The sequence below is a fragment of the Bison bison genome, unplaced genomic scaffold (assembly GCF_000754665.1).
Source record: "Bison bison bison isolate TAMUID 2011002044 unplaced genomic scaffold, Bison_UMD1.0 scf7180017864317, whole genome shotgun sequence".
Classification (NCBI taxonomy): domain Eukaryota; kingdom Metazoa; phylum Chordata; class Mammalia; order Artiodactyla; family Bovidae; genus Bison; species Bison bison.
In genome coordinates, this window is record NW_011494889.1 from 3,109,275 (window position 1) to 3,122,172 (window position 12,898).

A 12,898-nucleotide genomic window follows, 5' to 3' on the forward strand; every position below is an offset into this window, starting at 1 on the left:
CGTTGTATATTTTTGCCTCCTTTGTCAAAGACAAGGTGTCCATAGGTGCATGGATTTACCTCTGGGCTTTCTATTTTGTTCCATTGATCTATATTTCTGTCTTTGTGCCAGTACCATACTATCTGGATGACTGTAGCTTTGTAGTACAGTGTGAAGTCAGGCAGATTGATTCCTCCAGTTCCATTCTTCTTTCTCAAGATTGCTTGGACTATTCGAGGTTTTTTTGTATTTCCATACAAATTGTGAAATTAGTTCTATTTCTCTGAAAAATACTGTTGGTAGCTTGCTAGGGATTGCATTGAATCTATAGATTGCTTTGGGTAGTATACTCATTTTCACTATATTGATTCTTCCAATCCATGAACATGGTATATTTCTCCATCTATTTGTGTCCTCTGATTTCTTTCATCAGTGTTTTATAGTTTTCTATATATAGATCTTTTGTTACTTTAAGTAGATGTATTTCTAATTATTTTATTCTTTTCGTTGCAATGGTGAATGGAATTGTTTCTTTAGTTTCCCTTTCTGTTTTCTCATTATTAGTGTGTAGGAATGCAAGGGATTTCTCTGTGTTAATTTTATATCCTTCAACTTTACTATATTCACTGATTAACTCTAGTAATTTTCTGATGGTGTCTTTAGGGTTTTCTACGTAGAAGATCATGTCATCTGCAAGCAGTGAGAGTTTTACTTCTTTTCCAATCTGGATTTCTTTTATTTCTTTTTCTTTGATTGCTGTGGCTAAAACTTCCAAAACTATGTTGAATAGTAGTGGTGAGAGTGGGCACCCTTGTCTTGTTCCTGACTTTAGGGGAAATGCTTTCAATTTTTCACCATTGAGGATAATGCTTGCTGTGGGTTTATCATATATGGCTTTTATTATGTTGAGGTGTGTTCCTTCTATGCCTGCTTTCTGGAGGGTTTTATCATAAATGGGTGTTGAATTTTTTCAAAGGCTTTCTACATCTATTGAGATAATCATATGGTTTTTATCTTTCAATTTATTAATGTGATGTATCACATTAATTGATTATGTAAATATTGAAGAATCCTTGCATCCCTGGGATAAACCCCACTTGGTCATGATGTATGATTTTTTTACTATGTTGTTGGATTCTGTTTGCTAGAATTTTGTTGAGGATTTTTGCATCTATGTTCATCAGTGATATTGGCCTGTAGTTTTCTTTTTTTTTTTTTGGTGGCATCTTTGTCTGGTTTTGGTTTTGGTATTAGGGTGATGGTGGCCTCAAAGAATGAGTTTGGGAGTTTACCTTCCTCTGCAGTTTTCTGAAAGAGTTTGAGTAGGACAGGTGTTAGTTCTTCTCTAAATTTTTGGTAGAATTCACCTGTGAAGCTGTCTGGTCTTGGGCTTTTGTTTGGAAGATTTTTGATTATAGTTTCGATTTCCATGCTTGTGATGGATCTGTTAAGATTTTCTGTTTCCTCCTGGTTCAGTTTTGGAAGGTTATACTTTTCCAAGAATTAGTCCATTTCTTCCAAGTTGTCCATTTTATTGGTATATAGTTGCTGATAGTAGTCTCTTATGATCCTTTGTATTTCTGTGTTGTCTGTTATGATTTCTCCATTTTCATTTCTAATTTTGTTGATTTGATTCTTCTCCCTTTTTTTCTTGATGAGTCTGGCTGATAGTTTGTCTATTTTATTTATCTTCTCAAAGAACCAGCTTTTAGTTTTGTTGGTTATTGCTATAGTCTCCTTTGTTTCTTTTTCATTTATTTCTGCCCTAATTTTTAAGATTTCTTTCCTTCTAATAACCCTGGGGTTCTTCATTTCTTCTTTTTCTATTTGCATTAGGTGCAAAGTTAGGTTATTTATTTGATTTTTCTCCTGTTTCTTGAGGTAAGCTTGTATTGCTATGAACCTTCCCCTTAGCACTGCTTTTACTGAACCCCATAGGTTTTGGGTTGTTGTATTTTCATTTTCATTTGTTTCTATGTGTATTTTGATTTTTTTAAAATTTCTTCTGTGATTTGTTGGTTATTCAGAAGTGTGTTGTTTAGCCTCCATATGTTTGTATTTTCAATAGTTTTTTTCCTGTAGTTGACATCTAATCTTACTGCATTGTGATCAGAAAAGATGCTTGAAATGATTTCAGTTTTTTTTAATTTACCAAGGCTAGATTTATGGCCCAAGGCTAGATTTATGTGATATATCCTGGAGAATGTTCCATGTGCACTTGAGAAAAAGGTGAAATTCATTGTTTGAGGGTGAAATGTCCTATAGATATCAATTAGGTCTAACTGGTTCATTGTATCATTCAAAGTTTGTGTTTCCTTGTTAATTTTCTGTTTGGTTGTTCTATCCATAGGTGTGAGTGGGGTATTAAAGTCTCCCACTATTATTGTGTTACTGTTAATTTCCCCTTTCATACTTGTTAGCATTTGCCTTACATACTGTGGTGCTCCTATATTGGGTGCATATATATTTATAATCATTATATCTTCTTCTTGGATTCATCCCTTGATCATTATGTAGTGTCCTTCTTTGTCTCTTTTCATGGCCTTTATTTCAAAGTCTATTTTATCTGATTATGAGTATTGCTACTCCTGCTTTCTTTTGGTCTCTATTTTCATGAAATATCTTTTTCCAGCCCTTCACTTTCAGTCTGTATGTGTCCCTTGTTTTGAGGTGTGTCTCTTGTACCACATATATAGAGGTCTTGTTTTTTTATCCATTCAGCCAGTCTTTGTCTTTTGATTGGGCATTCAACCCATTTACATTTAAGGTAATTATTGATAAGTATGATCCCATTGCCATTTACTTTGTTGTTTTGGATTCGAGTTTATAAACCTTTTCTGTGTTTCCTGTCTAGAGAAGATCCTTTAGCATTTGTTTAAGAGCTGGTTTGGTGGTGCCGAATTCTCTCAGCTTTTGCTTGTCTGTAAAGCTTTTGATTTCTCCTTCATATTTGAATGAGATCCTTGCTGGGTATAGTAATCTGGGTTATAGGTTTTTCTCTTTCATCACTTTAAGTATGTCCTGCCAATTCCCCTCTGGCCTGAAGAGTTTCTGCTGAAAGATCAGCTGTTATCCTTATGGGAATCCCCTTGTGTGTTTTTGTTGCTTTTCCCTTGCTGCTTTTAATACTTGTCCTTTGTGTTTGAGCTTCATTAATTTGATTAATATGTGTCTTGGGGCTGTTTCACCTTGGGTTTATCCTGTTTGGGACTCTCTGGGTTTCTTGGACTTGAGTGGCTATTTCCTTCCCCATTTTAGGGAAGTTTTCAACTCTTATCTCCTGAAGTATTTTCTCATGCCCCTTCTTTTTGTCGTCTTCTTCTGGGACTCCTATGATTCAAATGTTGGGGCATTTAACTTTGTCCCAGAGGTCTCTGAGTTTGTCCTCATTTCTTTTAATTCCTTTTTTTCTTTCCTCTCTACTTCATTTATTTCCACCATTCTGTCTTTCACCTCACTTATACTCTGTTCTGCCTCAGTTAATCTATTGCTGGTTCCCTCCAGAGTGCTTTTGATCTCAGTTATTGCATTATTCATTATTGATTGACTCTTTTTTATTTCTTCTAGGTCCTTGTTAAATATTTCTTACATCTACTCAATCCTTGTCTCTAGTCTATTTATAACTCCCATTTTGTTTTCAAAATTTTGGATCATCTTTACTATCATTATTCTGAATTCTTTTTCAGGCAGACTCCCTATCTCCTCCTCTTTTGTTTGGTTTGGTGAGCATTTATCATTTACCTGCTGAATATTTCTCTGCCTTTTCAATTTGTTTAGATTGCTGTGTTTGGGGTGGCCTTTCTGTAGGCTGGAAGTTTGTGGTTCCTCTTTGTTGTGGAGTTTGCTCCCTGTGGGTGGGGTTGGACAAGTGACTTGTCAAAGTTTACTGATTAGGGAAGCTTGCGTCTGTATTCTGGTGAGTGGAGCTGGATATCTTCTCTCTGGAGTGCAGTGAAGTGTCCAGTAGTGAGTTTTGGGATGTCTATGGGTTTGGTGTGACTTTGGGAAAACCTGTATTTTAATGCTCAGGGCTGTGTTCCTGCCTTGCTGGAGAATTAGTGTGGTATGTCTTACTCTGGAACTTGTTGGCTCTTGGGTGGAGCTTGGTTTCAGTGTAGGTATGGAGGCTTTTGGATGAGATCTTGTCAATTAATGTTCCCTGGAGTCAGGAGTTTTCTGGTGTTCTCAAGTTTTGAATTTAAGCCTTTTGCCTCTGACTTTCTGTCTTATTCTTACAGTAGCCTCAAGACGTCTCCATCCATACAGCACAGATGATAAAATATCTAGGTTAATGGTGAAAAGATTCTCCACAGTGAGGGACACCCAGAGAGGTTCACAGAGTTACATGAAGAAGAGAAGATGGAGGAGGGAGATGGGGTGACCAGGAAGAGAAGAGGGGTGTCAAAAGGAGAGAGACCAATCTAGCCAGTAATCAGTTCCCTATGCTCTCCACAGTCTGGAACACCCAGAGAGGCTCACAGAGTTACACAGAGAAGAAGGAGGAGGGAGATAGGGGTGACCAGGAGGAAAAGAGGGGGAGTCAAAAGGGGAGAGACCAGTGTAGGCAGTAATCAGTTCCCTAAGTGTTCTCCACAGCCCAGAACACCCAGAGAGATTCATAAATTTAAGTAGAGAAGAGAAGGGGAAGGGAAGAGATAACAGGTGACCTGGGGGAGAAAGGGGAGAGTCAAAAGGGGAGAAGGCAATCAAGCCACTAATCACACCCCTAAGTAAAAATGGGTACTGAAGATTAGATTCTTAAAGGTACAAAATGGTTAACAAATACCAAAAAGCAAAGATTAAAAATCTAGAGTAGAAATTAGACTCTCAGTAGTATAATATTAAAAATGCAAAACAAAATCAATCACAAAAATTATAAAAATATATATATATATGAAATTTACTTTAAAAATAGGGTCTTTTTTTGCAAGGTAATAGTAGGTTAGAAAAATGAAAATTAAAGGAGTGATAAAGAACTTTAAAATTAAAAAATGATAATAGTAAAAATATATCTAGCAATTTCTCTGGAGCTGTTGAGGGCAGTATGGGGTCAGTTCAGTTTCAGATAGTTCCTTGTTCCAGCTTATACTTCTTCTTAAGGTCTATAGAGAAGACCCCTTCCAATGCTTAGTCAATGTTAACTACAGGGTTTTAATACGTTGCACCTGTCCCTTCCAGAGTGGTTCCCCCTTCTTTGTTTATTTTGGTTTCCTCTGTTTGCAAGTCTCTTCAGTGTCTAATTTCTGCCCTGACATAAGGGGGAAAAGGTGGTCACTTATTTAGGCTCACTTGTTCAGTTGTATTGTGGGGAGGGAGGAACACTGCAAACAAATATCACTGGTGTGTGTGGGGAGTGCTCCCAGTGTATGGACCACACTGGGTTTGCTCCAGCTCACAGTGGTGTGTGCTTTCCCAGTCTACACTGCTCAGGCTCTGCTGGGATACTGTCCAAAGCAGGCCCTGCATTTTATGCACTTCCCAGGTCTAAGCTGCTCAGGTTCATGTTCTCGGGTACTCCGCAAATGCACAGACTTGGTTGGACGTGTGTTCTGTGCCCTTCACAAGCAGCTCAGGCGACCAGGTTCTTGGCAAGCGCACTGTCCCAGGTGGTGTCGTAGCATCTCAGTTTCCCAAGTGCGCCACGAGAGCGCTGTCTCAGGTGTGCTGTGTGTCTCCTCTGGGGAGCTGGTCTCAGGCTGCAACCCTCCTGGCAGATGTCAACCGTCCAGGATCCCAGGAAGACTTGGTTAGCAACTGGGAGCCTGCTCACAGTTTGGTGGAGTACGCCGTCTCTGGGGCAGAGATTGCCCCTTGCCTTCTGGCTCTGGCTGTCACTCACCTGCCTCTCTGCTTCTGGTGGGGGAAGGGACCGGTCCGCAGCCAGCTAGGTCTCCTTTGGTATTCATTCAATCCTTTATTCTGTGAGCAGGCCAGGCTGCACCTTATGTTAGAGCTTTACGCAGGAAGGTTCTCTCATTTTTTTTTCTCTCTCTGGCTATCCCACAGTTTGGGTTGCTATCTCATGTTAGCTCCCTCAGATTGTCCCCAGGGCATTCAGGTCTGGTCCTTACCCTAAGCATGCAACCTGCTCCTTCTTGTCCAGCCCCCGCTAGCTGGTGGCGTACACAGGCGTCTGGGCTACTTCTCCGCTGTCAGTTGCAGTTAGGCACCTATTCTGTGGGTTTTTTTTTCTCTCCCAGTTATGTTGCCCTCTGAGATTCCAAAACTCCCCACAGACCCACCGATGAGAGGGTGTCCTGCTATTTGGAAACTTCTCCTCCTTCATGACTCCCTCCCCAGGACAGGTCTCCATCCCTAACTCTTTTGTCTCTCTTTTTGTCTTTTATATTTTGTCCTACCTCCTTTTGAAGAGAATGGTTGCCTTTCTGGGTGCCTGGTGTCCTTTGCCAGCATTCAGAAAGTTGTTTTGTGGAAGTTGCTCAGCATTCAAATGATCTTTTGATGAATTTGTGGGGGAGAAATTGTTCTCCCTGTCTTATTCCTCCACCATCTTAGGACCACCCTCCCCTCTTCATTACTTTTAAAAGTTAAATTATAATTACTTTTTAAAGTTAAATGTAGGGCTTTACTGTTAAAAATCACCTGATCATTTCAGTCCAATATTCAACTTTGTTGAAATTATTTCAAATACTGTTTTTACCATTGATAGTATTAGAAATTCAAAGCTAATAGGTGTCATCTCCTAGTTTAATATAGTCCCAGGTGGCACTAGTGGTAAAGAACCTGCCTGCAAATGCAGGTAGACACGAGGCACAGGTTAGATCCCTGGGTCAGGAACATCCTCTGGAGGAGGGCATTGCAACCCAGTCCATATTCTTGCCTGGAGAATCATATGGACAGAGGAGCCTGGTGGGCTATGGTCCATAGAGTCACAAAGAGTCAGACTGAAGCAACTTACCACACATGCACACCATCCCAGAAACTCAATGGTTTTATTGGAAATGTGCAGATGATGTTAAAGAGGAATTTAAGGAATATACATTATGCATGAATTAAAGCTCTATTATCTCTGCTTTGTTATTTATATACCTAAATTAGAACAGAAAACTCAGAGAGCCTAAAGGAAAATTCCTGTGTTATCTTATGCTTAATCATTAAATGGCCACAATCAGTGATTAAATATAAATATTATAAATTTTTTTTTTGCTTATAGATTTATAAGTCAAGGAGTTGATGACTGGTACTACCAACAGTTTTCCCTATGGGTGCTGTCTCATCCAGGACAAGTGGTACTGACTGTGGTAAGTAAATACTTCTTTGATGTATCAGTATTTAATCTGTAACTACATGCCCAGAAAACAAAGATTTAGAAATAAACCATTATGAAGGTTACTGATATATGTAACTCTGAACTGCATCAAAAAATAAAATGGAGAGATGGTTGACTTGATGGACAGACACCTGACAAAGTAAATATTAACGTTTATTAAGGAACATAGTGATAGGTATATGGGTATTCATTTTATAATGTCTTCAACTTGTCCATGCTTTTAGAAATGTTCAGGATAAAATGTTGAAGGAATGTAACTCGTGAATTATTTTGTTGTTTGTTCAGTCATGTCTGAATCTTTGTGACCCCATGGACTGGAGTCCACTAGACTCCTCAGTCCTCCACTATCTCCCCAAGTTTGCTCAAACTTGTCCATTGAGCAAGTGATGCTATCCAACCATCACATCCTCTGTTGTCCCCTTCTCCTCCTACCCTCAATCTTTCACAGCATTAGAGTCTTCTCCAGTGAGTTGGCTCTTTGCATCAGATGGCCAAAATATTGGAGCTTCAACTTCAGCATCAGTACTTCCAGTGAATAGTCAGTGTTGATTTCCTTTAGGATTGACTGGTTTGATTTCCTTGCAGTCCAAGAGACTCTGAAGAGTGTTCTCCAGCATCACAGTTCAAAAGCATCGAGTCTTCAGTGCTTAGCCTTCTTTATGGTCCAACTCTCACATCCATACATGACTACTGGAAAAACCATAGCTTTGACTATTCATACCTTTGTCAGCAGAGTGATGTCTCTGCTTTTTAATACACTGTCTAGTTTGATCATAGCTTTTCTTCCAAGGAGCAAGCATCTTTTAATTTCATGGCTGCAGTCGCCAACTGCAGCGATTTTGGAGCCCAAGAAAATAAAATCTGTCATTCTTTCCACTTTTTTCCTTTCAATTTGCCATGAAGTGATGGGACTGTATGCCATGATCTTAGTTTTTTGAATGTTGAGTTTTAAGCCAGCTTTTCACCCTCCTCCTTCACCTTCATCAAGAGGCTCTTTAGTTCCTCTTCAGTTTCTGCCATTAGAATGGTATCATCTGTTTATTTGAGGTTCTTCATATTTCTCGTGTCAAGCTTGATTCCAGCTTGTGATTCGTCCAGCCTGGCATTTTGCGTGATGTACTCTGCATATAAGTTAAATAAGCAGGGTGACAATATACAGCCTTGATGTACTCCTTTTCCAATTTTGAACCAGTCTGTTGTTCCATGGCTGGTTCTAACTGTTGCTTCTTGACCCGCATACAGGTTTCTCAGGAGACAGGGAAGGTGGTCTGGTATTCCCATCTCTTTAAGAACTTTCCACAGTTTATTGTGATCCACACAGTCAGACTTTAGTATAGTCAATGAAGCAGAAGTATATGTTTTTTAGGAATTCCCTTGCTTTTTACACAATCAAGCAAATGTTGGCAATTTGATCTTTGGTTCTTCTGCCTCTTCTAAACCTAGATTGTACAACTGGAAGTTTTCAGTTTATGTACTGAAGCCTAGCTTGAAGGATTTTGAGCATTATCTTGCTAGCATATGAAATGAGCATAGATGTATGGGAGTTTGAATATCATTTGGCATTGCCCTTGTTAGGAACGGGAATGAAAACTGACCTTTTCCAGTCCTGTGGCCACTGCTGAGTTTTCCAAATTTGCTGGCATATTGAGTGCAGCACTTTCACAACATCATCTTTAAGAATTTGAAATAGCTCAACTGGAATTGGATCACCTCCACTAGCTTTGTTCATAGGAATGCTTCCTAAGGCCCACTTGACTTCACGCTCCAGGATGTCTGGCTATAGGTGAGTGACCACATTATACTATTTTTTTGTATGGTTCATCTGTGTATTCTTGCCACCTCTTCTGCTTCTATTAAGTCCTTGCCATTTCCGTCCTTTATTGCGCCCATCCTTGCATGAAATGTTCCCTTAGTATCTCTAATTTTCTTAAGTGATCTCTAGTCTTTCCCATTCTATTGTTTTCCTCTATTTTTTTGCATTATTCACATAAGGCTTGCTATTCTCTGGACCTCTGCATTCAGTTGGGAATATTTTTCCCTTTCTCCTTTGCCTTTTCTTTCTCTTCTTTTCTCAGCTATTTCCCCAGTCTCCTCAGAAAATCACTTTGTCTTCTTGCATTTCTTTGTATTGGGGATATTTTTGGTCACCACCTCCTGTACAGTATTATGATTCTCTGTCCATAGTTCTTCAGGCACTCTGTCTATCAGATCTAATCCCTTGAATCTATCTGTCATTTCCACTGTATAATCATAGGAGATTTGATTTAGGTCATACCTGAATGGTCTAGTTGCTTTCACTACTTTCTTCAGTTTAAGCCTGAATTTTGCAATAAGGAGCTCATGATCTGAGCCACAGTCAGCTCCCAGTCTTGTTTTTGCTGACTGTATATAGCTTCTCCACCTTGGGCTGCAAAGAATATAATCAATCTGATTTCAGTATTGACCATCTGGTGATGTCCATATGTAGAGTCGTCTCCTGTGTTGTTGGAAGAGGGTGTTTGTTATGACTACTGTGTGCTCTTGGCAAAACTCTGTTAACCTTTGCCCTGCTTCATTTTGTAGTCCAAGGCCAAAATTTCCTGTTACTTCAGGTATCTCTTGACTTCCTACTTTTGCATTCCCATCCCCAATGATGAAAAGGACATCTTTTTATTTTGATATTAATTCATAGAATCATTTGGCTTCTTTGGTATTAGTGGTTGGGGCATAGACTTGGATTACTGATGTTGAATAGTTTGTCTAGGAAACAATTCGAGATCATCTGTCATTTTTGAGTTTGTACCCAAGTACTGCATTTCAGGTTCTTTTGTTGGCTATGAGGGCTACTCCATTTCTTCTAAGGGATTTTTGCCCACAGTAGTATGTATAATGGTTATCTGAATTAAATTCTCCCATTCAGGTCCATTTTGGTTCACTGATTCCTAAAATGTTGATGTTTACTCTTGCCATCTCCTGCTTGACCATGTCCAATCTACCTTGACTTATGAACCTAACATTCCAGGTCCCTATGCAATATTGTTCTTTACAGCATCAGACTTTACTTTCGCCACCAGACACAAGCACAACTGAGTGTCATTTGTGCTTTGCCCAGCCTCTTCATTCTTTCTGAAGCTATTTCTCTGCCCTTCCCCATTAACGTATTGGACACTTTCCAACCTGGGAGTTGGCGGGGGGGTACATCTTCCATGGAGTGTCATATCTCTTTTCCTTTCATACTGTTTATGGAGTTCTTGAGGCAAGACTATTGAAGTGGTTTTTCCATTCCCTTCTCCAGTGGATCACTGGGCAAAACAGGTCTTACTTACTGGGCAGAAATCAGGGTATCAGCAGGGCTGTATTCCTTTATCCATTTCTTTGTCTTTTTTCCATCTTCTGGAATTCTTTGATTCATAGCCCCTTCCTTTATCTTCAGAGCTACCAGCGTCACCTCTCTTTGACCATTCTTCGGTAGTTTATCTCCCTCTGTGTAGAAGCAGAGAAAGTTCTCCAATTTTAAGGATACACATGATTACACTGGCCCCACTCAGAAAATCTAGAACTTCCCTGTCACAAGGTCTTAATCAACTGTTCCCATCATAAGGTGACATATTCACAGGTTCTGGGGATTAGCACATGGGTAGAAAAAAAAAGAAGGGGAAAAAAGAAAAAGAAGAGAAATTATGAGATTTGTTATGGAAGCTAAGGGAGGAGAGAGGGACGTTTTTTTTGTTTGATTTTTCTCTAGAAAAAGTGAGTGGTAATCATTTTTAAATGCTCTAGAAAGGTCTGAAAACTCCATTATGTCTGTCAGTTATTAGGGTCAACATGAACCTCAGAGATAGCAATTTTTCTGGAGTAATGAAAGTAAAAACCATATTGCCATGAGTTACTATTACCAAGTATTTTGAAAGTACACTTGGCCTTGAAGTTCTCTGTTAAGTTTTAAAATAACATTACATTTTTTTACTTTTCCTTGACCCACCCTAATTTTCAAGTCTTTATTAAAATAACCTGGGATAATGGACACAAATTCTGATTATCTGATTGGTCTCCTTTGTCATTCATTTGCCTGAATATTAATAAAGTGCTCTCAGATCTTAAGTCAAGGACTTATTTAAGCTGTTGTTTATGAAGACAACAAAATTATAATTAATCAATATGCACATTTCTGCAGTTTACCAGGCACTGAAATAATCAAATCTGCTGTACTAAGAAAGGATCTTTCCCAAACACCTGGTCTTCCAAACATGCTTAATAATTAGAAGCAGTCAGTAATCTGTTTCCAAAAATATTTTATGATAGATTTCAACTTCACTTACTGAACATATTTTTGTTTTCCCTTGTCTGCCTTACTTACTGCAAATTTCCCATCCTGGTATGAAATTTACAACTTCCCTTCCTCTTGTAAACACTTCTACATATGTAACATAACTAGGAACTATCTCTGAGTGGACACCTGTTGGGATAATAAAATGTTTACATGCAGTAGCCACTAAGAGAATTTCAATATAGATTTAATCAAACTATAGTGGTTGAGAAGTCCTCTTTGTTTAGCTAAATAAATAGATAAAATCTAGTTCATAGTCCGACTTACCATATCCAAACCTTCCCTCAACCTACATTGAGGCAGCCTCGGAGAGGGTCTCAGCCCACTGGTTGCTCTCTCCTGAGGCTGTGAATCTTGAATAAATACCTCAGGTGTGACAGCACAGTGACTTTTGATCAGACTCTTCTGTGGCATGACCATGACTATGGTTCCTGATGCCTGGCCTAGATTCTTGCTTCTGCCCAGTTCCTAAGCCTCAGCTCTCACCTCCAGCTAATCTGCTATTAGAGGTTTACAAGATGCTTTCGGGAAGTCAGAATTAGTTTCTGTTGCATGCTGCCAAAACACTAACTGATACATCAAGTTTCCCATGTGGGTACACTTATCTTGCCCTGGAAAGAAAAAAAATCTCACCATTCTATGTATTACCTCTATGCTAATTATTCTAATATTTATTTCTTCATAGCTCCTCTTGTGTATTTCTTGAGAGTGCTAAGTAGCTTCAGTCTTGTCTGACTCTTTGTAACCCCATGGACTGTAGGCTGCCGGGCTCCTCTGTCCATGGGGATTATCCAGGCAGGAATACTGGAGTGGGTCGCCATGCCTTCCTCCAGGGGATCTTCCCAACCCAGGGTTAAAACCCACATCTTTATGACTCCTGCATTCGCAGGCAGGTTCTTTACCCCTAGTGCCACCTGGAAAGCCCATGTATTTCTTAAGCACTTCAAATTCAGTATATCCCAAATGAATCCATTGTGTCCCTTCACCTACAGCATGCTATTCCTTCAATAGATATAATATCTTAGTGAGTGGAATCACAATTCACTTAATTACAGGCCAGAAACCTATGGACCTCATGAAATATCTCCCTCCATTAAATGCCAGGTCAATTTGACTTAAGCCAGTAGCCTTTTTAAAACTTCTCTGGTATGTATGGAAAGAGTGACAAAAGATGGATCCAATAATAGAAGTTATGTGAGGAACTAAAAAGCCTCTTGATGAAAGTGAAAGTGGAGAGTGAAAAAGTTGGCTTAAAGCTCAACATTCAGAAAACGAAGATCATGGCATCTGGTCCCATCACTTCATGGGAAATAGATGGGGAA

The 12,898-nt window shown here is 39.2% G+C and overlaps 1 protein-coding gene across 1 annotated transcript in view; it reads left to right on the plus strand.

Moving 5' to 3' along the window:
* Positions 1-12,898, plus strand: part of DNAH14 (dynein, axonemal, heavy chain 14) — a 376,195-nt gene that overhangs the window by 153,732 nt on the left and 209,565 nt on the right. The window contains exon 26 of the mRNA XM_010852937.1: positions 10,747-10,751. Within this exon, the coding sequence (XP_010851239.1) occupies positions 10,747-10,751 (5 nt within the window). The remainder of the gene's footprint in view (positions 1-10,746; positions 10,752-12,898) is intronic.